Source organism: Nicotiana tabacum, chromosome 19 (genome assembly GCF_000715075.1).
Source record: "Nicotiana tabacum cultivar K326 chromosome 19, ASM71507v2, whole genome shotgun sequence".
Taxonomy (NCBI): domain Eukaryota; kingdom Viridiplantae; phylum Streptophyta; class Magnoliopsida; order Solanales; family Solanaceae; genus Nicotiana; species Nicotiana tabacum.
This window is the reverse complement of record NC_134098.1, coordinates 90,925,529-90,947,677: the sequence shown is the minus strand read 5'-3', so window position 1 is coordinate 90,947,677 and position 22,149 is coordinate 90,925,529. Positions and strand designations below refer to the sequence as shown.

General features: G+C 36.3%; 4 protein-coding genes across 8 annotated transcripts; 3 read left to right on the top strand and 1 right to left on the bottom strand.

Moving 5' to 3' along the window:
• Positions 1-1,348: 1,348 nt before the first annotated feature.
• LOC107820462 (DNA polymerase kappa) lies at positions 1,349-7,438 on the top strand. Of its 4 annotated transcripts, XM_016646748.2 has the most exons (14): positions 1,349-1,698; positions 1,898-2,070; positions 2,886-3,059; positions 3,243-3,366; positions 3,452-3,552; positions 3,699-3,785; positions 4,096-4,191; positions 4,320-4,440; positions 4,690-4,818; positions 4,987-5,078; positions 5,168-5,279; positions 6,196-6,524; positions 6,629-6,939; positions 7,089-7,438. In XM_016646748.2, the coding sequence occupies exons 1-14, from the start codon at positions 1,605-1,607 to the stop codon at positions 7,210-7,212; spliced, it is 2,067 nt and encodes a 688-aa protein (XP_016502234.1). In that variant the 5' UTR covers positions 1,349-1,604; the 3' UTR covers positions 7,213-7,438. The 4 variants fall into 4 exon arrangements, with proteins under 4 accessions (XP_016502234.1, XP_016502235.1, XP_075094298.1 ...); XM_016646749.2 differs by lacking the exon at positions 3,243-3,366 and having other exon boundaries at positions 1,521-1,698; positions 3,460-3,552; XM_075238198.1 differs by lacking the exon at positions 1,898-2,070 and having other exon boundaries at positions 1,557-1,698.
• An 805-nt stretch (positions 7,439-8,243) lies between these two features.
• LOC107820463 (uncharacterized) lies at positions 8,244-10,073 on the top strand. Its single transcript, XM_016646750.2, has 2 exons — positions 8,244-8,933; positions 9,633-10,073. The coding sequence occupies exons 1-2, from the start codon at positions 8,403-8,405 to the stop codon at positions 9,801-9,803; spliced, it is 702 nt and encodes a 233-aa protein (XP_016502236.1). The 5' UTR covers positions 8,244-8,402; the 3' UTR covers positions 9,804-10,073.
• Positions 10,074-12,569: 2,496 nt separating this feature from the next.
• LOC107820464 (uncharacterized) lies at positions 12,570-16,113 on the top strand. 2 transcript variants are annotated; one of them, XM_016646752.2, is made up of 4 exons: positions 12,570-12,724; positions 13,437-13,746; positions 14,475-14,535; positions 15,171-16,113. In XM_016646752.2, the coding sequence occupies exons 1-4, from the start codon at positions 12,654-12,656 to the stop codon at positions 15,737-15,739; spliced, it is 1,011 nt and encodes a 336-aa protein (XP_016502238.2). In that variant the 5' UTR covers positions 12,570-12,653; the 3' UTR covers positions 15,740-16,113. The 2 variants fall into 2 exon arrangements, with proteins under 2 accessions (XP_016502238.2, XP_016502239.2); XM_016646753.2 differs by lacking the exon at positions 12,570-12,724 and adding an exon at positions 12,741-12,860.
• A 1,362-nt stretch (positions 16,114-17,475) lies between these two features.
• LOC107773763 (uncharacterized) lies at positions 17,476-21,666 on the bottom strand. Its single transcript, XM_075238196.1, has 9 exons — positions 21,444-21,666; positions 21,179-21,341; positions 20,680-20,790; positions 20,389-20,523; positions 19,357-19,461; positions 19,051-19,220; positions 18,701-18,800; positions 18,159-18,412; positions 17,476-17,882 (listed from the first exon to the last, which is right to left on the bottom strand). Exons 1-8 carry the CDS (start codon positions 21,533-21,535, stop codon positions 18,161-18,163), a joined length of 1,128 nt encoding a protein of 375 aa, XP_075094297.1. The 5' UTR covers positions 21,536-21,666; the 3' UTR covers positions 17,476-17,882; positions 18,159-18,160.
• Between the last annotated feature and the right edge of the window lie 483 nt (positions 21,667-22,149).

Here is a 22,149-nt window from a genome sequence, read left to right as displayed (position 1 = left end):
GGAAGTTCCTGTTGATTGTATCCGCTCTTTGTAAGCTACCGGGAAATTTTGCCTTTAATTAACTTGCATTGCATGCATATGGAGATTTTGAAAAATGAACATGGAAAATAGTACTTTATGACTTTTGGTTTTGCCCCCCTCTTTTCTCTTTTGAATGATTCTTTTCCCCTACTAGAAGCATGCATACACCTTTTTCATTTGACTGACCATAACCCCGACTAGTACTGGTGTTACTTTTGGCATAAAAAAGGAGTAATTTTTCATCTCAATCAATATTAAATAATCCAATGATTACTGATTCACGTATTATAGTTTTTTATTTCAATTTCTGCATAACTTTGTTCGTGAACTAAATGATCTCTTTTATGTATTTTGTCCAAATAAAAGGCTAGAATTACGCGTGGCCATGTAAAAATTGGATGAGTTAATTAACAGGTCACCCCACAGTTCCTCAACGTTTGATTATATAAAGAAAAATGTTGGGCAAAGATTGAGAAATGAGAAGCAAGCCATAATCCAATCCATCCAACATGTATTTTTGGTCAGACTTCTTATCTGAGTTATTCAATAAACTAAAACTACCTTAGCAACCCCATCTCCTTCGTCTTTAATGCTTTTTTAAATCAGACCTAAACGTACGTGCAAGGCATGATATTTTAGGTGTTTTATTTTGAGGAGGTATACATGAGCCTCTGTTTGTTTATGTGTTTCCCCAAACATGCATATGTGTTTTGTATGTCGCTTTAGAATTTTTACCTTTGAAACTCCAAAATAATACCAAACTTTATACCAAAAAAATTTCCTAATCCAAGTAAGCAAATGAATGTTTAAGGAGTTGATTTCTCCGTATAATAGCATGTTTGCACAAGCTTCTTCAAGCTGAAAAGTAATATTTTTCAAAGTTGAAGTGTTTGGCCAAGCTTTTGGAAAAAAAAAATTACTTTTGAGTAGAAGCAGAAACAGTTTTGGAGAAGCAGAAAAAAGTAGTTTTTTCCTATAAGCACTTTTTTGAGAAGCACTTTTGAGAAAAAATACACTTAGAAATACTTTTTAAAAGCTTGGTCAAACACTAATTGTTGCTTAGAAGTGCTTTTTAAATTAATTAGCCAAACACAAACTGTTTTTTTTCAAAAATACAAAGCGCTTATCAAAATAAGCTGATTTTTCTAGCTTGACCAAACGGAATATAAGTGTAATATATCATAGCTCAACTTAAATATGTTAAGTTATTAAGTTATGACGTGTCACTCAACCTATCTCTAATCTAAGTAAGTTTTGAATTAGTTGAATTATAACTCGTTTATTAATTCAACGGGCTTTAACTTCCAAACTGAGAGATCCCCGCACCATTGACACACTACCATGTGTGGTTGTGTAATTGAGGGACAACTTTTTTGTTTACTGAATCATTAAGCGTGGTTTTGTGACCGGGAGATAAGTACGGGGGATATTTCCGTGAACGCAAGAACTTAAGTGTGCAAAGTATAATTTCAAAAACTGAAGAGGTGGCGGGTAAAATTTCATCAAATTGGGGCAAAATCAAAAGGAGCGGTCTTTGCCGTTTTAGGTGAAAATTTTAGCCTTCTCGTGGAAGCAACCAATCAATGGCGAAGAAGCAAACCTCAGTAGGAAGCGAAGAGCCTTCTTCCTCTCGCCCATGGGAATCTTATCACACAGTCTACACCAATGCCAAAGCTGGTAATTTTAATTTTTCTTTTTTTGAAAATTTAGGTATTTCCAATCATTTTAATGTAATTAATTGCTAAATTCATCTGTATAAAGTGTAATTCCACAAATTAAATGTCCCTGAATAGAGCGGATTGTATAGCGAATTGATTGATTTGACTTTACTTGTTCAAACCACTGTAAAAATTGTGCTGGATGATTGAAATTGTAGGAATGGAAGGAGTGGACAAGGAAAAAGTGCAGAGAATAGTGTATGAAATGAGTAAAGGGTCAAAGTATTTTGAGAATGAGGAAAAGAAGGACGCTTATATGAAGCAGAAAATTGAGAACATGCGTGCTCAGTACACTAAACTTACTCCACAAGATATATCTCATCATCAGAAGGTAATTTTTAATGTCAATTAGGAAAATGGTTATGTTTCAAATGTGTCATCTGTGTTCTCTGCACACACGATTTGATGTGTATCGGTTGAATTGAGTGTCTTTGACTGAGTATCTATGCTAAAAAATGTTGTGCCGGTGCAGCTAGAGAAAAGATTTTTAAAGTCTAGGATCAGTTGACTGCTGCCATATAAAGATACACGGAGTTTATAATTATGAGATTCCAAATGTGAGTTGAATGAAATTCAATTAGTTTTGCGCTCAGTGGGGATATGAGAAGGGCTGGGGGTGGAAAAGAAAAGAACAAAGATGTGTGTGGACGTGTTTTATCTAAGGATTATTTTGAGCATCATCTGATATTGAAAACTGCGTGGTACTTTTCACTATGGGCATGGCCTCATATGATACTATTGAAGCTTCATCCAAACTTTAATAGACGTGCTGTTTTACAGTTAGCTTTTCTTGAGCTGGCATTGCCCCGTCCCTAGTGAGAAAACTGTTGTTACTTCTAAGTCTTAAATCTAGCATCTCTTTATTATTAAATGTCACGTCAAGGGCTCAAAGTTGGTTCGCTAGAAAATTAATAGTTGGAAGTAGTTGTTAGTTGACAGTAATCCCATCCTTTCATTTAGGTCATGAGATCATCTACTTCTCTTGCATTGTAGCTTTGGCTTTTCCTTTTCCCCCTTATCTCTGTTAGGGCGCTGGGTGGCTTTAACTGAATAGCCAACTTTTCACTATTTTCTTTTGATATGAGATTCTTTTTTTTTTTTTTAAATAACTTTTGCCTAAGAATATTACTTCTTCTTTTTTGCCAGATGGCTGACAAAAGGATTTTAGAGCTAGAAGTCACACGTGATTTGTCAAGGATTTGGCTGCACGTGGATATGGATGCTTTTTATGCGGCTGTTGAAACTTTGTGTAATCCTTCATTAAAAGGCAAGCCAGTGGCTGTTGGCAGCATGTCCATGATTTCCACGGCTAGTTATGAGGTTCGAATTTCAGATGAAGAGCTTTTAGGTTAATTGAAGATGCTTGCTGCACGAATGTGGCTGGTGGATGTTCATGTTTAACTCATTTACAGTTTATCTTTCAGATTCCTATTCAGTGAAGTTTGTTGTTGCTTTTTCTTTTCTTTTTCTTTTTTTGAAACATCATGAACTCATGCTTTATAGGCCCGTAAATTTGGTGTTCGTGCTGCGATGCCTGGATTCATTGCACGCAAACTATGTCCAGAATTATTATTTGTCCCTGTAGACTTTCAGAAGTATACTTATTACAGCAACTTAACAAGGAAAGGTTGCATACTGTACTTCTAAGGACTTTGCAATTTTTGATTGGTATGTGCCTAATTATTTGGATTATTAATCCATCTCTTCTATAGTTTTTCAGAATTATGATCCAAACTTTCTGGCTGCTAGCTTGGATGAGGCATATCTAGATATTACTACTGTTTGCAAAGAGAGAGGCATTACGAGTGAAGAAGTTAGTCTACAGTAGATCTGTTCCATCTTTATCTATTTCCATTAGAATTTCCTCCCAATCTTATGTATCCTGCTTTACCTTACCCTTGACTTTGTTTGTCGGTATCTTGCTGATCCTCCCTTTTTTGGTTGTTCCACTCCTTTAAGGTGGCTGATGAGCTCAGACAAAGTGTACACCTTGAGACAGGTCTCACGTGTAGCGCTGGAGTGGCACCAAACCGCCTACTTGCTAAGGTATTGGAAATGAATTATTTTATGTTAGTTTCCTGTCCTCTTATGAAATGAATATTGCGTTTTCTACATAGACCATTCTTGAGGCATCTACAGGAGGCATTAGTTTTTGCATTCAGGCTATGAGCATCATCCAAAGTAGTATATCTGGGTATGCCTCACCCAATCTAGGAAATAATTGCATCATAATTTTCGAAAACTATGAGCAACGATGCTTCACAGCCAAGGCACCCACGGTCCAGCTATTCGTACTTTTTGTATCAAAATGAAGATGCGGATTTCTGAATCATAACTTCTCTGTTCCTTCTCACAGGTTTGTTCAGATATCAACAAACCCAATGGCCAGTTTGTTTTGCCAAATGATCGAAGTGCTGTCATGACGTTTATTTCTTCACTTCCAATAAGGAAGGTATTGAGAGTAGCTGTTTTTAGGCTCTTTGGTTTGTGAAGCATCTCCGTTCCAATTAGGCAGTTCAGTTCTGCTTTTACATTTTCAGATGTAGGTTTATAATCTGACATTCAGGAAACTATGTACAGATTGGGGGCATAGGTAAGGTCACCGAATGCATCTTAAAGGATGTCTTTGAAATAACAACCTGTGCGGATATGCTGCAAAAGAGTAGTTTCATTTGTGCCCTGTTTTCTCGTTCTTCAGCAGGTTTGTTAATGATATAATCCATCTCTTCTGTTTCCCCTTAATCTGACAAAAACACAACCTAGAACTATTTTCGTAGAAATTTCCAGCTCATTTGAGCTGTATACTGTGATGTTCTGTTGTGTTTGAGAGGTCTTCTTCAAATTTGATTAACTGGTGTGGTCACTGCTTGTTTCCTAATTTTGCCGTTCTTACTGTTTATGATGGATTCTTCTGTATATTGACAACATATCAGTTGCCTCTTTTTTGCAGACTTTTTCCTTTCTGTCGGTCTAGGGCTTGGCGGAACCGATACTCCTCAATATAAGATGCGAAAGAATATAAGTAATGAAAGAACCTTTTCGGCCACTAAGGATGAAGCTTTGCTTTTTCAAAAATTAGGTATGGTTTTAGGCTTTCTATCGGGTTTGTGCTTGCCCGACCTATACATATGTTTTCCCCCCCTCAGATTTTAGCATGGAGAAATCTTCCTTCAGCCGGAACTTTTGCATGTGTTTTATAATCATTTGGTATGATCTCAATGTTAATTTCATCAACTTTGGCTTGCAGTTGATCTATCAGAGATGCTTTCTGCTGATATGATAAAGGAAGGTCTTTTTGGGCGAACATTGACGCTAAAACTGAAAACCGCATCCTTTGAGGTACTTCCAACATTTTGGTTTAATGACTTCTATTACATAAATTTAAGTAATTTCTATTTAAAATTAGCTTATATATTCAAAATCTCCAGGTTCGAACTCGAGCGGTGACTTTGCCTAGTTACATTTGTTCAAGTGAGGAAATCTTGAACCATGCTTCAAAGCTGCTGAAGGCCGAATTTCCCGTTTCTTTGAGACTCATGGGTGAGCGGTTTAACATTGTTCAGTGCTCTTAATAAATATGCTGTCTTGTGTGGTTTCCCTTCTGTTAATTGCTCAGTGCTACAAAAAAGCTGTGATTGTTTCTTTTTTCTTTTTAATTTTTTTGTGTGGGATTATATGGTTATTCTGTTCTTTGGAAAGGAATCAAGGACGTTCATCAATTAAAGATACAAATTTATGTGTGGCTGAAATCATCTAAAAATCAGGCAGAGTATCTGTAATAATTTGTATTCCTTTGTTACCACGATACGCTTCAAAACAATGTTTTTAAAAATAAAAAAAAAGATTATAAGCTGTCTTGATCAAATGTTGGTCCAGCTTTTACATCTTGGGGGAATAAAGCCATCTATCTTCCTTCTGCGTAATTACTGCTTATGGAGAGTGAACAAGGATGTTAAATACAAAGTGTTAAAATCTTCAATTTGGTTTGAAAAGACAATCCACGATATCAATTTCAATCGGTAGCATTGTGTAGCTTGCATTTTGTAAAGTTTATCTCTCCAAAACTTTAATGAAGCTCTACTATCGAATTAAAGGGGAGGTTACGGCTAGTAATGAATAGAACATTTGAAAGCCCATAATTTCCCGTGGTGAAGAAGGATAACATTATGAGGCAGGCAAAAGGAGCAATTATGGAACACAGTCTCATAGATTTTTTTGATTCCTTAGGTTATTTGGATTTGCTGTAACTTTTAATTGTAGTTATTGGTTAAACCATGATTTATGAGTATACTTTGGGCAACAAAAATCCCAAAACAGAATTCAACTCCATTTAAATTGTTTTCTCTTCCCTTAGCTATAAATGACATGTTGAGTTGTCACTCTTGAATGTTGTGTTATTTGACTGCAAATTTCCAGCATGAGGCATGTTGACCAATCAGTTGAACTTTTCCATCAGGACTTCGTATGTCTCATTTCAGTGAAGACAAGAATGGCATTCCGCCTGATCCTACACAAAAAACCCTTTCAGATTTCATTCTTGCCAGAGATGCTTCTGGAGGAAAGACGAGTGATTGCAGGCCCTTGGTCTCTGATGTTTGTGATAATACTTTCTCAGTTGATTTGAATTGTTATCCTACCTACTCTGCTGAGACATCTTGTGATCTGCGTGACTCGTCAATGGAGAACCAGACATCAGATTCTACTTTCAGTCGCAGTATATTAAGCAACACTAATGAAGAAGTGAATGGAACTGTTGTACCTCAAAGTAGTGAACCTAGAGCTAAGGTATACTTTTCCCCCCAAAGAGCTAAGGCATACATATATCACCAAAGAAAAATTTGTGATTCAAATACTGTGGTTTCTAATTTTCAACATGTGTTTGTATTCAGGTTCATAAACCAACAAATACTGATCATAAAATGAAGTTTGAGAAGATCGACTCTTATACAGGACAATTGGAGGCATGCCCCCGGGATAATTGGCAAAATGGTTTTAGCTGTGTAGATGATGAAGCAGGGTCTATATCAGATCGGAAGCAATTCTTTGTTTGGGTTGATGACTACAAATGCTCTATATGTGGTATTGAGCTGCCGACAAGTTTCATTGAAGAAAGGCAAGAACATTCTGATTTTCATCTTGCTGAAAGGCTGCAAGGTGAAGAATCAGGTAACAACCTCAGGAGTTTTGTGCCACAACAGAGGTACCTTCTACTTCATGATGTTACTGATACAAGAATATATTTCCGCGTCCTGCTAAGTGCTATGGTTTCGATTATTTCTCTTCCTTTTGTTTTCCCTTTCCCTTCTCAGTATTGGCAGTGTCGTCTCATTTTTTCTGAATTCTTGTTAGGGCTGCCCCAAAATGCCATACTGGAAGCAGCGGTCGGCTGAAAAAGAAACAGAAATCATCTCCAACTGCTAGCAAATATGTACCAATTGATGCGTTCTTTGTCAAAACAAACCAGAATTTTTGAGAGGCATAAAATAGTGAATCTATTTATTCAGAAAATAATGACAAATCTATTTCTTTATCCATATATTCTTTGTATATAATTGTGTAAATCCTTGTATATAGTAAACAGATGCAACAAGTGTTATAGTTAACTTCAAAGCTAGTAGACCAGATTTGCTGACATGAACCAGCAATGTATTGTTAGTCTAATTCGTGTATTATCTACAATACGACGTCCTCTTACGTTGCTACTGTTTTATTCAAATGATACTAACTCTCAGTTATGGTGGAATGGTGCACTTTATCAAACCCGTGACGACCAACATTGAAAAACAAATGGCGGAAATTCTTTTGCGATAGGGGAATCAGTAGTTTTCTAGCAAAATTATTGGTGATAGTTATTTTTGAAAATTCCTTAAGTTTACGCTACTAATTCCGATCTCCTATCGTGCTTTGCTTTTGCAATAGGTGATGAGTATTAGGCCATGGTATGTTTAACTCCTGTTCTTTGTTTTACCTTGGCAAATTACTAAACCTTCGTACTTCCCCTCGTCAATGTTTTTGATGAACCAGTGTTATAGGGAATGTGAAATTCATTCACTTTATATGGATGAACGGACAAGAGTGGTTGCTCTAGTGGTGAGCACCCTCCACTTCCTTCCAACGAAGAGGTTGTGAGTTCGAGTAACCCCAAGAGCAAGGTGCGGAGTTCTTGAAGGGATAAAACCGAGTATCTATCGGAAACATCGACCCCACTAGTGGATTATACTGGGTTGTTGTTGTTTTTGTTGTTTATACAGATGAGCGAATCATATTATGTGATTAATTGGGATTATATGAATTGATGCTTTATGCTCAAGAATAAAATATTATGATTAGTAAAAAAAAGTTCAGCTATTATGATTATTTGGAAGATAATAACTCCAAATGTTCGATAAATTCTTTCTTTTGCACAAATTACAGAGTTCAAAATTGAAATAAAAAGTAAAATTGATACGATGTAAAAATATTTTCGACCTTGTTATATCCTCATCCTCACCTCCTCTCCTGCTCTATCCCTGATTTCCCTGCTCTACTCTACCCGAAAATAGGAGAAATATATACTCGAAAATGATATCCAGAAAAGAGAGAGAGGAGAGAAGAAGAGTTTAGTACTGTTATGTCTAATTTGTAAGAGATTCCACAATTCCATATCCTCAAAATTCTGGAACAATGAGTTCATATCCTTACACAAAATGCCCAACTGCTGTCAGAAACTCCACAACTAAATTCCCTTATCCAGAAACACCAACATCTGGGAAGCAAATTATTTCTTATCCTTTCATTATTAAAAGTAAACCCCTCATATCCCAGATTTCAGTCTCCAGTAGCTCCTCAACAAGAACCTACAGTGCTAGTTCTGAAGACAAATATCCCACTATGTCAGAAATAATGGAAGCATCAAGATCCCAAAATCTTGATCTTCAGCTCAAAACATTGGGACCTTTTTTTAGAATAACAGCTAGGAGCTTAAAAACCCAAAGGGAACTTGGAAAAACTGAGGGTTTGATAAGGGTCTGGTTTCAAGGTAAGATTCTACACTTGGACTCCATAAGACTAAAGAGAGAGACTTTGGGGATGGAAAAATCAATATTTGGGATTGGCTTGTTCATTGGAGCAGTTGCAATTAGGCATGGTTATGATTCTGGTTGTGGAAAAGCTGAGTTGCTGGCCATTTATGACACTGACCTTTATCACTCCAAGGTCATTCACCACTCCCTCTTCCATTTCAGTCACAATTTTTGAGTTCATGATTTATTGCATAAAAATGTGTTCTTTGGTGTAGTTTTCTCCTTCTGAGTTAACTAACCCATTGATGCATTGTTTCCCCCGTCTTTGGATTGGGACCTCAGAACTTTATTTATTTATTTTCTGCAAGGTTTGTATTCACTGGCTTTGTTGTTGTTGTTGTTGTTGTTGTTTGCTACAAGGTTTGTATTCACAAAAATTATTGGCTCTTGAAATGAAATGGCTCCAATTAATTTGAGATTGACGCTATTGATTGGTTGATGATCTTATTATAGAAGTAAAATCAGGAACTTTTCTTAAAATTGAATCTTTGAGAGCCATTAACTAATAGGAGTAACATTTTAATGATGTTTCCTGTAAAAATTTATAGTGTACAATCTGATGGTGATTCTAGTTCTCTTCCCATTAGAATTTTTTTATAATCGAAATATTCCTGAGGGTCAGCACGATTTGAAATTTAGTGGATAATGGATCAATCCCTCTATCTTTCTTCACAACTGTTCTTACCACTAGATCATTGCCCTGAAAGCCTCATTAGGTGCTTTTACTTCATCATATTAGGTATCATATCTATTCATGTTTACTTTCTAGTTTGTGTTGCTTCAAGTAGAAGAGTGGGTTCTCATCTTTGGCTTCTCTCTTTCAATGTAACAGCTTGTGAGGTTCTACACAAGGATTGGTTTCAAGTCAGTACACCAAGTTACTGGAGAATCACTGGGAGATGTTGGTCACATGTTGGTTTGGGGAGGCTTAGGAACTCGAATGGATGCAGATATTGAAGATCTTCTTGTTAAATGGTGCACCAGATTTAAACCGAAGAGTTAAATTGACTTCAAGGAGAGCTCATCCTCAGTTTGTTTATAGCACAATCGCTTTTGCCAAGTCCGAGGTGTATATATGAAAAATGACGAATACTAAAATAAGTGTAGTTTGTGTTTTTCTTTTCACAAGAAGAATTGTTTCTGCTATATATCGAACTGACGAACATTTTCACCAAACTTAAAGATCTATAGGACGATTACCTACCAAACGTGGTGTGTTTGGCATTTGTATTATTATAAGATTTGAAGAGACTTGGAAAATATCCAATGCCACAATGTTAGTTTTCAATCAAAACGCCAACTTTTATTTATCCCTAAGAAGTTTTTAGTTTCGTCTGAAATAAGGTATGATGCAAGTAGATAAACTCTTGTATTACTATGTTTTATCTCAGAGTTGATTCATAAACTGGCCGGTTGTTACACAAATAGCCGGTCAAATTCAATGAATACTTTTTCTAACCAGTATATATAGTTTATACACAGTTATACATATATTATACATGAATTATATATACAATATATATCCGTCGATTATTTTTAGTTTTAGAGATTAGGTGGGAGGCTATTTGGGTTAATTTTTCTTTTTTTTTTTCCCTCCTATCCTTAGTTTATGAGCTGAAGTGGTGTTTGAATTTTAATTTGGGTATAGTTTTGACATAGAAGGGGAGTTGCTGTCATGTGACCAGGAGGTCATGGATTTGAGCCGTGGAAACAACCTCTTACAGAAATGCAGGGTAAGGCTACGTACGATAGACCCTTGTGGTCCTGCCCTTCCCCGGACCCCGCGCATAACGGGAGCTTAGTGCATCGGGTTGCCCTTTTATAGTTATGATATAATTAATTTTGAGTTTGCTTCTCAAAAAACATCTTGGCATACAAGTATTTAAGATCATCTACCATTTTATATTTCAGGACTTAACTTATAAATGCTGGCATGAGAGTTAAAAAAAAAGACAAGAGAGTGTAAAAAAAAATAAAAATATAGTTAAGTCGTTAGTTCATAGTAGAAGTTAAAACTCTTTAATTTGGGAATTTGCAGTCGTACCCTATATTTGTGTCACCTTTTAACCTATACCCTATTTTTAAAAATTATTGATTTGGTAGCCAGCTGGCAAAAAATCCGTAATAATATGACAATTATACCTCTGACAAAAGATATAAAATCTGCATCACGCATTAATCGCGTGATCGGCAACCTCATTCGCGAAAAATTTCCCATTGAAGCTAAAACTTCATGCTGATGCAGGCTGAAATTATTTATCCTGCAGTCTACAGTTTTGTTATGAGTTTTATCCTAAACTTCAGTCTAAACATGCTAAAGTTTTTTTTGTTCATTTTGCTAAAATTTCAGACTAAACATACTTAAGTTTTTGTCCTGCAGTATGTAATTTTCTAATGAGTTTTTGCTAATGTATGTTGAAGTTATTTAGTTTATTTGCTAAAATTTCATACCAAAACATGCTTAAATTTTGTCCTACAGTCTACAGTTTTGTCATGTGTTTTATCCGAAATTTCAGTCTAAACAAACTGAATTTTTTTAGTTTATTTGCTAAAACCTCAGACTAAGCATACTTAAGTTTTTGTCTTGCAGTATGTAATTTTCTAATGAGTTTTTGTTAATGCATGCTGAAATTATTTAGTTCATTTGCTAAAATTTCATACCAAAACATGTTAAAGTTATGTCCAGCAGTCTACAGTTTTGTCATGAGTTTTATCCGAAACTTCAGTCTAAACATGTTGAAGTTTTTTAGTTCATTTTGCTAAAACTTCAGACTAAACATGCTTAAGTTTTTGTCCTGCAGTATGTAATTTTCTAATGAGTTTTTGCTAATGTATGTTGAAGTTATTTAGTTTATTTGCTAAAACTTCATACCAAAACATGCTGAAATTTTGTCCTGCAGTCTACAGTTTGTCATGAGTTTTATTAGAAACTTCAGTCTAAACAAACTGAAATTTTTTTAGTTCATTTGTTAAAACCTCAGACTAAGCATACTTAAGTTTTTGTCTTGCAATATATAATTTTCTAATGAGTTTTTGCTAATGCATGCTGAAATTATTTAGTTCATTTGCTAAAATTTCATACCAAAACATACTGAAGTTATGTCCAACAGTCTACAATTTTTTCATGAGTTTTATCCGAAACTTCAGTCTAAACATGTTGAAGTTTTTTAGTTCATTTTGTTAAAATATCAGATTAAACATGCTTAAGTTTTTGTCCTGCAGTATGTAATTTTCTAATGAGTTTTTGCTAATGCATGCTGAAGTTATTTAGTTCATTTGCTAAAATTTCATACCAAAACATGCTGAAATTTTTTCCTGCAGTCTATAGTTTTGTCATGAGTTTTATCCGAAACTTCAGTCTAAACAAGCTGAAATTTTTTAGTTCATTTGCTAAAACTTCAGACTAATCATGCTTAAAGTTTTGTACTGCGTTATGTAATTTTCTAATGAGTTTTTGCTAATGCATGCTGAAGTTATTTAGTTTATTTGCTAAAATTTCATACCAAAAGCTAAAGTTTTGTCCTGCAGTCTATAGTTTTGTCAATAGTCTTTTATTAAAGAAGGGTAAAATTATCTTTTTAAACGGGTACGGATGCAAACGGAAAAATAAAATGGGTACAAGTTAAAAAGGGGCGACCAAATCCCACGCAATTTTAACCTTTAATTTCATATCCTAATAGCAAGCCCGACTAACTCTGGATTAGATGTTAAAGCCCACTAATATTGGGCCTATCACTGTATCCTCGACCCGATTTTATCTAGTTTTAAGTTTTAACACACAAAAATCTATCGGATTTACATAAGCTCCCATGGTAGTAGCATTTTTAGTCGTCTTTGTTCAAGAACAACCCTAATGTCGTCTCGTCGAGAGGGCCGCGATTCTGACTCGAAACGTCACCGTTCCCGATTCGATCAAGAACCCAGGTAACACATTTGTGAACTTATTTCCACTTGCATTTAGAGAAGAATAACAAAAGTACGCAAGTGAGTTTTAATTTTAAAAGAGATAAGGAAGAAGAAATAGTTGATGGGATTTTGTTATCTACGAATTTCAGATGCGGTTAGAATTTCCTGTTGTTATCAAGTTTTCTCCTTTTTTTTTTTCTTTTTGTATCAGTGTTCACGTGAAAAATAGTTATGTGAAATTGGGGTTTATGTTTAGGACTAAGCTTAAAGGACCACTGCCTTGCCTATTGGTTCCGTCTGAAAGACTGGAATGAAAGGATTGCTAATAGGAAAAATAGTGGAGTGAGAAAAAAGAACCTTTTTTGGTCCGAGTATAAAGTTTATTGAAGAAAAATAGTAGATGGATTGATGTATAAAAAATCATTGGATAGAGAAAAAAGAACCTTTTTATGGCCGTTGAAATTTAAAGCTTACCGACAAAAAATGGACGGGTTGCTGTATGAAAAATAATGGAGTGATAAAAAAGAACCATTGTTGGTTTTGAGATTTAAAGATAGATATATCTTGAACTACTTCACAACTGGAAAGAGTTAATTTTATTTTGAAAAATTGGGGTTCTGTTTTATTGCACATTTTGCGCTTTGTTTGGAATTTTACTCAATCTGTAAATGCTATGAGTTTCGCATACAAACCATGTGCTAATATTCTGTATCATATTTGTTCTTGCTAGTCCAAAGAGATCTAGGAAGCACAGTAGACCAGAACCTGAGAGGCCACCTACCACACACAATTTAGATGGTGGAAACAATTCAGAACGAGATCTAAAACACCACCGTAGGCTGCAAGATGCTGTACCTCTTGATGCTTCGTCAGCACAAGATTCCAAATCAGATAGAACTGCGAGGAAACCATCTGAGAATGTAACAGTTAAAGATGATGGGATCAAAGAGCCGTCTGATCACAATGAAGGATCTCGCCATCGATCATCCAAAAACTCTTCAAACCCAACCGAAGCACCTCGTTCTACATCATATTTTCAGGTTTCTGTGTTGTGTTGACATCATTTTCCTTCTCGTGTCAGTTTGTATTAGATTATGCTTATGCACTATTGGCATGGTAGAACTTTGATGAGCAGGTTCTTTGGAGAGGTTTGCTCCTAAAACTCAATTGAAGCACGCCGAAAAACTTGATCATAGTTCCTATTTCAAAAAAAAAAAACTTATCATAGTTTCTTTTTCCATTCGTGTGCAAAATTTGGATACCGCCACTGGTGTTGGTGGAGAGGGGTTGGGGAGTGGAATTCAGCTTAGCTAGAGAACTAATGAAACCAGAGAATACTTCTTTTAACTTTAATTTATTTCATTTATATTTTTAAGCAGTTATATTTGATTTCATTTGTCTGTATCTAGATAATTTGGTGTGTTCAATTTGAGCATCGTAAGAATAATGTTGCTTCGTTCCTTTCCTCCCAGTTCTTTCTTATTACTCAGCCTCATTAAGAAACTACAATTTTAATTCTTAAAGAAAGAACAATGTTGCTTAAAAATAAAATATATATGCTATGTATCAAAAAAATAAATAAAATAAATTACAGCTTCTGAACTTGAGTAGACGAAGATAGATTTGCCTCAAACTAGTGCATTGATTTTGTTTATCTGTTTTTGTTCCTTATATTGGGGCTGATGTTGTGGGATTGTTCAGCCTGTTGATTCCAAGTAGATCCGTGTATATAACAATGTTAGACTTGCCTGTGCATGTCTTATAACAGCACGATGAGCGTGGTAGTGCTGGGCAAGTTGATCGAAGCTCCAGGCATAAGGCAGCAACTGGTGAGTTTCCACATATTATCCTAGCATTTTGATGAGTATTGAACTTTCCATTTTTTTTTCTTTTTCTTTGCCGAGGAGCAAAAGCAAGGATCAGACCGTTGTATGACCTCTAACTCTTGATGTCTCACTTGACCTGTGATCAGATCTTTATATTCTGTTATGAGAGACCTCTTTAATTGCTTGGTGCTGTGATAGGAATTTAAATTTGTTATTACTACGTTATTATTTTCTTTTATAACGGTGGTTTCCATGCCAGATTTAGCGCACCTCGATTATTGCACCGGGTACCTGCTACCTTCCACCAGTATAGAGACCGGGTTACTTTGCTCATCAAGAATTGGGCAAAGGAGATGAAATCACCTAGTATTTTTTTATCTCTGCTAGAATTTGAACCCTTGTCTCTTAGGTTTGCACTCACTTCATTGGTCATTAGGCCACGCCCTTGGTGCAAGTACCTTATATTCTTAATCTGCCAAATCACATGATCTTAATTTTGAAAAGCAGGAAATGCCTGATAGCAGAGTTAGCTAAAGATATCTGTGAAAGTTTTTTCTTTCCTACCTGCGTTTTTTTTTTCCTACTTGCCTATTACAAATTATTCACAACATAGTTACCATCTTATGTTTCCCGTGAAGAGCGAGGATGGTGGAAAGATCCGAAAGAGCACTGGAACAGAACGACAACAACTGATAAGCAGATGAATGATGATAAGAGCAAAGTTTCAGGCAAACAAAGTGATGTTTGGCGCCATGATAGGTACTTCGAAGTAAAGGAAGATCCTAAACCACCTGTGAAGAAAAGGTCATTTAGAGAGGAAAAGATTCCAGTGGATACTGAGAAAGTTGAGAAAGCAGCAACGGAGCTTGTTAAGCCTAATCCCTCGCACTCTGAGGTAGCTGGAGGAAGAAAGAATGAAAGAGCTGAGCACATGTCACGTCATCCTGGTAGATATGAGAGACCATTTACTGGTGAGAGGGATGCAAACAGGGGTGAAGCATGGAGGGGCAAGTTTCCACCAAGAGACAGGTATCACGGCAATGGTGACTACAGGGCGCGAGATAGATTCAATTCAAGGCAAGGACATTATCAAAGTAAGGTGGTTGAAAAGTGGAAACATGATCTTTATGATGAGGCAAACAAGAGTCCAACTCCAAAGAATGAAGAAGATCAAATAGCCAAAATTGAAGAACTATTGGCTTCATAGACCCCTCATCCTGCGATGATTTGTAGTAGTTTCGTTTTCTTTTTTTCCCTCAAAAAAGCCAAGGGGAACTGTTACTGATGGCCAAAGCTAGTGCTGTAAAATCCACTCAATTATGATTTTAAGCAACTCAAATCTTCATTAGGTGCTTGGATTTGTGTTCGGTTGACTCCTAGCGATAAGATTTTAGCTGTGGACTTGAAGGACGTTGCTCAAGATACTGTTTTTAGTTGCGTTCTGTGAACACTGATTAGTGAGGCACCAAGGATTGATTACAGCATGGACCCATTTTCACTTTGGATTCTTCTGTACGGAATGATTGAATTCATCTTTGGTTAATGAAGTCTGCAGTAAAACTGCATACAACATTATCTTTATACTCGAATATTAAGTTCATGCCTAAATAACATGGGGGAAATCTCATACATGTGGGTTTGGGGTCTTTCATGCAAAATAAATATATGTTCCATTATTTGTCCATCTTTTCTACTATGCATGATTTCTCTTTGGCAAACTTATGCGGTATGCGTCTGATGTCTTATTTTGTATATACCACTTTCTTTGTAGTTCCCACTTTCAGTCACCCCTTATGCTGAAGTTAAGTTCGATCTGTGATGTCGACCTCAACCCCTGCAGAAAGAAAAGTCGACTTGAACAGCAGAGGCAATTGTTCAATTAGGTGTTGCACTTTTTTAACTGAATGCAATATATAAATAAATATATATAAAAGTTAAATTCTCTTCTCAACTCCTGAATTGAAATTATGAACCGGGGTTCGTCCAAAACCTAAACCAAGGAAGGCATGGTTGTGATCAGCTAACATTGCAGCTTGCGAAAATTAGGTGAGGACCTTGAGTGAACAACTGAATACAGAGATCTCAGATCATATGTGCATGCCAAAGCTAGCTTATGATGTCTTCTGATTCAGGTTCGTACAAAATATTTTGGGACCCTTCAAATGCATTATTTGCTATTACACACCTATACTTTGCGGGATCCTTAAATACCTCCTTGAGTGATGACATGGCAGAGAAAGTGAGTACACTCTCTTAGAAGCAAGTGAGAAGCAAAATATAAGTTAAAAACTGACTAATACTTACGTGTGTCAGTTTCTTAGTGGACACTAAAACTAATTTTACTTCATTATCTGTAAACCTTTCTCCCTCTTCTTCATCTTTGCAAGCTCCCCATGGCAGAAACCTCAACGACAATTTTTCTTCACCTCGTCACAAATTTTTTCAGCCACTTGTCTAATCATATCTCATTACAATAAGAAACCTCAACAGAAATTTTCTTCTACTCGCTACTGTACTTGAGTTAAAGGAAGATATCGAGATTTTATTCTTTTAGGGTTAAAGGTCGGACGCCTAGAAGTGTGAATAACGTTCAAACTATGTCACATCAAGTTCTCAGTGCTTGAGGGAGATCGAAGCACCACCAATTCCATTTAATAAGATATGCAACTATTTTTTGGAAAGATCATATTAATCGTCCAATTTCTGATGAGCAAGGATAAGATCTAATGAATATATCAAATGGGTAGTTTTAATGTGGTTCTATTATTTCTCCAGCGATGGTGGAGTAGTGGTTGGGGTGGTGGATGATGGAAGAAAAAAGAAAGAAGAAGAAAAAAAAATTAAAAAAATAAAGATTCAGCATCTGCCAGGGGGGTGTATTTCACCTCTTAAGCACAGGTCTGGTTGAGACTTTTCAAGGGGGTATTTATTTCACTTCGAAAATGTTGAAGGGGGTATTTATTTCACTTCGAAAATGTTGAAGAGGGTAATAGGATCCCATAAAGTACAAGTGTGTAACAGCAAATACGAGATAAGTTTGGGGGTACCTATGCATTTTCCCAAATATTTTAGTGCTCACATCTCTTTGAACATATTCTCGTACACGTCCAGGCCTCTTCAGTGCGATTTCTAATAAAAAAGAATTTACATTTTCCATGAAAAAACAAAGGAAACATTAGAAAGACGGCTTGTCATGTGTCGTATACATCTCCCTTGAGCCTGTGATGCGCCGTTCACATCTCCCCTTCAACTAATAGCAGGGACCAACGTCAACTTGCGGTCAAGACTGAAAGCTACATATATCCCTGTAGATAGAGCTGCTAATCGTCTCTCCTTTTTAAATAGAATTTCTGAGAAACAGAGTTAAACAAACCTTCAGAAATAAGCGTACAGATAGTGCATTGGTCATGGTTAGATTCTGTGTGCATCAATACTGTACATGGGTGATGAATGACTTATCGGGTCTTCTTTTTAAAAAAACTACTGATAAAAAATAAAAAGAAGAAAGAAACAGACTTCTTTTACAACTGAATTTGGTATCACATTTCTGCAAATATTAAACCCGATCAAGTGGTTCCTGATTGAAAGTTCAATCTAATTTAGGAACAGCCAAACATAAAAGGTACCTTTAACTCTGCTGCCTATGGAGATCCTCAATGTCTGTTAGAGGAGCGGCGCTGCTGATGGAGCGCTTATCTGGTAGATTAACCACCAATTGACCACAGGCACCGCTTATATCTCGGCCCATTTCCTTGCGAACAGTTGTGCGAATATCATAGGTATCCCTCAATATTTTCTGAAACGTGGTGACTTTCTGATTGGTACTGGTACTGAAATGACTTAATGATCCAATTGGATTAAAAGGTATGAGATTCACAACCTGTGAGAATATTTTGATGTCAATGCAAAGCCATTGTTACCAAATTCTTCGCGAGTAAAAGACGAAATGAACTGTATAGCTATATAGGTCTTAGCCCCCCACTGTCTGCTGGCTGATCAATATAGTCTCTCTCTCTCTCTCCCCGTTTTTTTCTTTTCCCACCAAGTAATGGTTTCGTTTGGAAAGCATCCACGGATACAGCTCAAGTGCGTTAAGCATAAACTAACCCACATACATGCTCACATCCTACCCTTAGGGTGTAATCTATATAATATGCTTAAAACTCACCACTTGAAATGCTTCTAGCAATTTCCCGAGCTGATGCGCGTGCTGCTCCTCATCATTTACTCCATCAAGCATTATGTATTCAATAAAGATCTTTTGCTGGCTACAAAGAAGGTAGATAAGATCTTTCAGCAACTTGCCAAAGCTACCAAATTGGTTATCATGGACATTAAAGATAATTTATGTGCCTTCATTTATGCCACTCTTTCCATCTTGGAACGGTCCAAAAATGAATGATACATAAGTTAAACTAATATCTTAATCTCCAAGCAACTCAAATGGCATAATATAAATAATATAAAATGGGGAGAGAGTGAATGCTACTGAAATATAACAGGCCAATGGCAGAACACCTTTTCTTTTGATATTCCTGCAGTGCATTCATGAGTCTTTCCAAAGGAAAAGCTCTTGCTGCAGGCATTATCTGACAACGGATTTCTTGGACTGGTGCATGCAAAGAGACAGCCAGGTTCACATTTGGGACGTCATTGTGGAGCTTGGTGATAGCATGAATTATCCCGACCTACAAACATTTAATTGGTTATATTGATGTTCATGTGATCTATAAAAGCATGCAACTAAACAGCTAATTATGTCCAGGTGAGAAACCATACAACATTGTAACTTGAGAGGAAAAGACATCACAGGGTCATTCATACCGTTGAGACTGTAATTCTCCTAGGAGAGAGCTGAAAGGGAAATGCTGTCATGACACGTATGGCATCTACCAGGGCAGAGTAGTTGTTCAATGGTTCCCCCATTCCCTGTCCACCAGTTGAATGATAATGCAACCAAAAATGAAGACTCAAGAATGAGTAGAGTCGAAACAAATCAAAAAATAAAAGATATAACACTTAAAGTGAACCAAGAAAGTCAAAAAACATGAAGAGATCCAAAATTCTTAGTCATTTTGACTGGATGATTTCACATTTGAAATCTACCTAGATATTCCCATAAAAAACACAAGCATTAGGCAGCTATTGGAAAAAACTACTATTGTCTGTACTTAAAGTAACTCAATGTTATTCTAGATGATAAACTGTTAAATTCATTAATTTGTTCCTATTTATTTGATATGGATATTAGCCGAGGGTCTACCAGAAACGGCCTCTCTACCCTCCAGGGTAGGGGTAAGGTTTGCGTATACTCTACCCTCCCCAGACCCCACTTGTGGGAAATCACTGGGTATGTTGTTTAATATGGATAGCTTTTTAAATTTTTTGGACAAGAAAAGAAAAATGGCAAAAAAGATATAGCTTCTTAGTTATAGAAGAATGTCCCTCTAGTTGCATCAGTATCAAGTAACCTCAACAAGAACTCACTACAGCAACTGATGCACAAGCATGACTCGTACAGCTGAACTCATCCATAAATGGACACAACGTTGGTGCTCTGGGTGCCCACCATCCCGTTTCTAACAACCATACTAAAGATGCATAGACCAAAAACTGTAACATTATTCTGAACTCTCTCTCTCTTTTCTTCTTAATCACGGATGTCATAAAATTGCAGAGAGCAGAGTGAAACTGAGAAGAGAGAGACAGGGTTTCAGAAAGCACGTTGTGATAGAGCAAAATGAATAGCGGCACTTAGAACTTAGATCCCACTTCCCTCAAATCCTAGATCCACCACTGAGTAGACAACTGCTATTATGGAGAAAAGCAATTATGAACAAAGGAGAAAAGAAATACCATGAAAACAACATTCCGGATGGTTGATAAACGAGAGGCATGGACCAATTGTTCAACTATCTCTCCAGAAGTCAGGTTACTTTTGAACCCCATGCTTCCTGTAGCACAGAATGTGCAGCCCATTTTGCATCCAACCTTTACGAAAAAAGTGTCTGGTCAACATAAAATGGCTTTCTAAGAGAACAAAACACAAAATACTTAGGCACGCAAAAGGAAAGAAATAATTTGCACCTAATATACAAGGAACGGGCCTTTTACTAATAAATAAATAGAGTTAATGAAATGACATACCTGAGACGATATGCACAAGGTTGATCTTGGTCCTCCAGGACGAGGCTTTCCATTATATTTCCCCAAACGTGTGTCGTATCTCATAATCACAGACTCCACAAATGTTCCATTCTAGCATTTAACAATGTCAATGAGATATTTTATCAGAAAACCAGTGTCAATCAGATATACTGTAAAGCAAGAGTCACCCTTTTTCTTAATAAGCAGATACAATCAGAAACATTTAAAGCAGGCAAACCAATGCATCAGGCCTACAAATATATAAAATTAGAACAATAGTACAAATTCAAATTGGGAAATAATCAAAATCTTGCACATACTCTCATCTTCAAGGAATGGGGGATTGTAAATGATATAGTTTTTGAATAGCAGTTTTGTGTCCCTTTTTGCTGCTGTTGTCAGTGAATTGCCTTTCCTCTTATGATAAAATTGAACATGAAATACGAATTTAACATGGCCAATTAAAAAGCTGTGGGGTGGGTCAGCTAAAAGGTAAAACCTGGAGCTTGATGAGGAGCTTGGTGGTGACGCCGTCGCTGGACTCCAAGACAGAGTGGACAACAGAAGTTGAAGTTCTGAACTTGGAACGAAGCAAAGTGTAAGCCGAGGAGGGCAGAGATGGAATATCTTCCCAATCGCAATCTGGGTTCTGTATTACATACCTATACATACAAATATCGTGAGCAAAACAACACAAAGAAAAAAATTCTAACTTTGTGTTACTTATTAATAAGACACACAAAGGAAGAGACGGATAAACTTACTTCCAAATAAGCGGGATGAAGCGAGTGTTGATGCTGGCCTTGTCGAATTCAGACCTAATGACTGAAGCATCGAATACTGATTTTAATGCCATTGCATTCCTGCACTTGACCTTACCAGTGGTAGAAAAGAAGCTATTCTTTCCTTCAATTCAATTGGGGACAAGGGCAATGAACGATGGGCTAACGGCGGCGTTTGCCATCGGCAAAAAGACTATGCTTTTTCTTAAATGCCATGTCATCCCCTTAATTTTTAAATTCTGACACTTTAAACCTTTTAAGTTTTGGAGACGGCATTAATACACCCTAAAACTTGTTCCAAATTACTGATCACACCCTTTGGGAATTTCTGCCATATATCTTGCCACTCTCTAAGTGTCGCTCAAAATTTAACGTGTGGTTTTAGAAAAAAAGGTATTGCAAAGCTTATAGATTATTTAATTGTTTAGAGATTGAGGATTCATTAATAGCTAACATATAGAGATTTAAACTCATTCAACAACAACAACAATATATCCAATGCAATCTCATATGTGGAGTCGGGTGAGAATATGGCATAGAGATGTTGTTTTTTCGAATTGACTCTCAACTAAAGAAAAGTATTTTCTTCCAAGAGTGAAAAACCAATGATGAAATAAAAGAAAAAAAATATTGCCAGAAAAATGGTGGAAAAAAAATCAAAGTAAAAGAAACAACGGTACTAATTAAA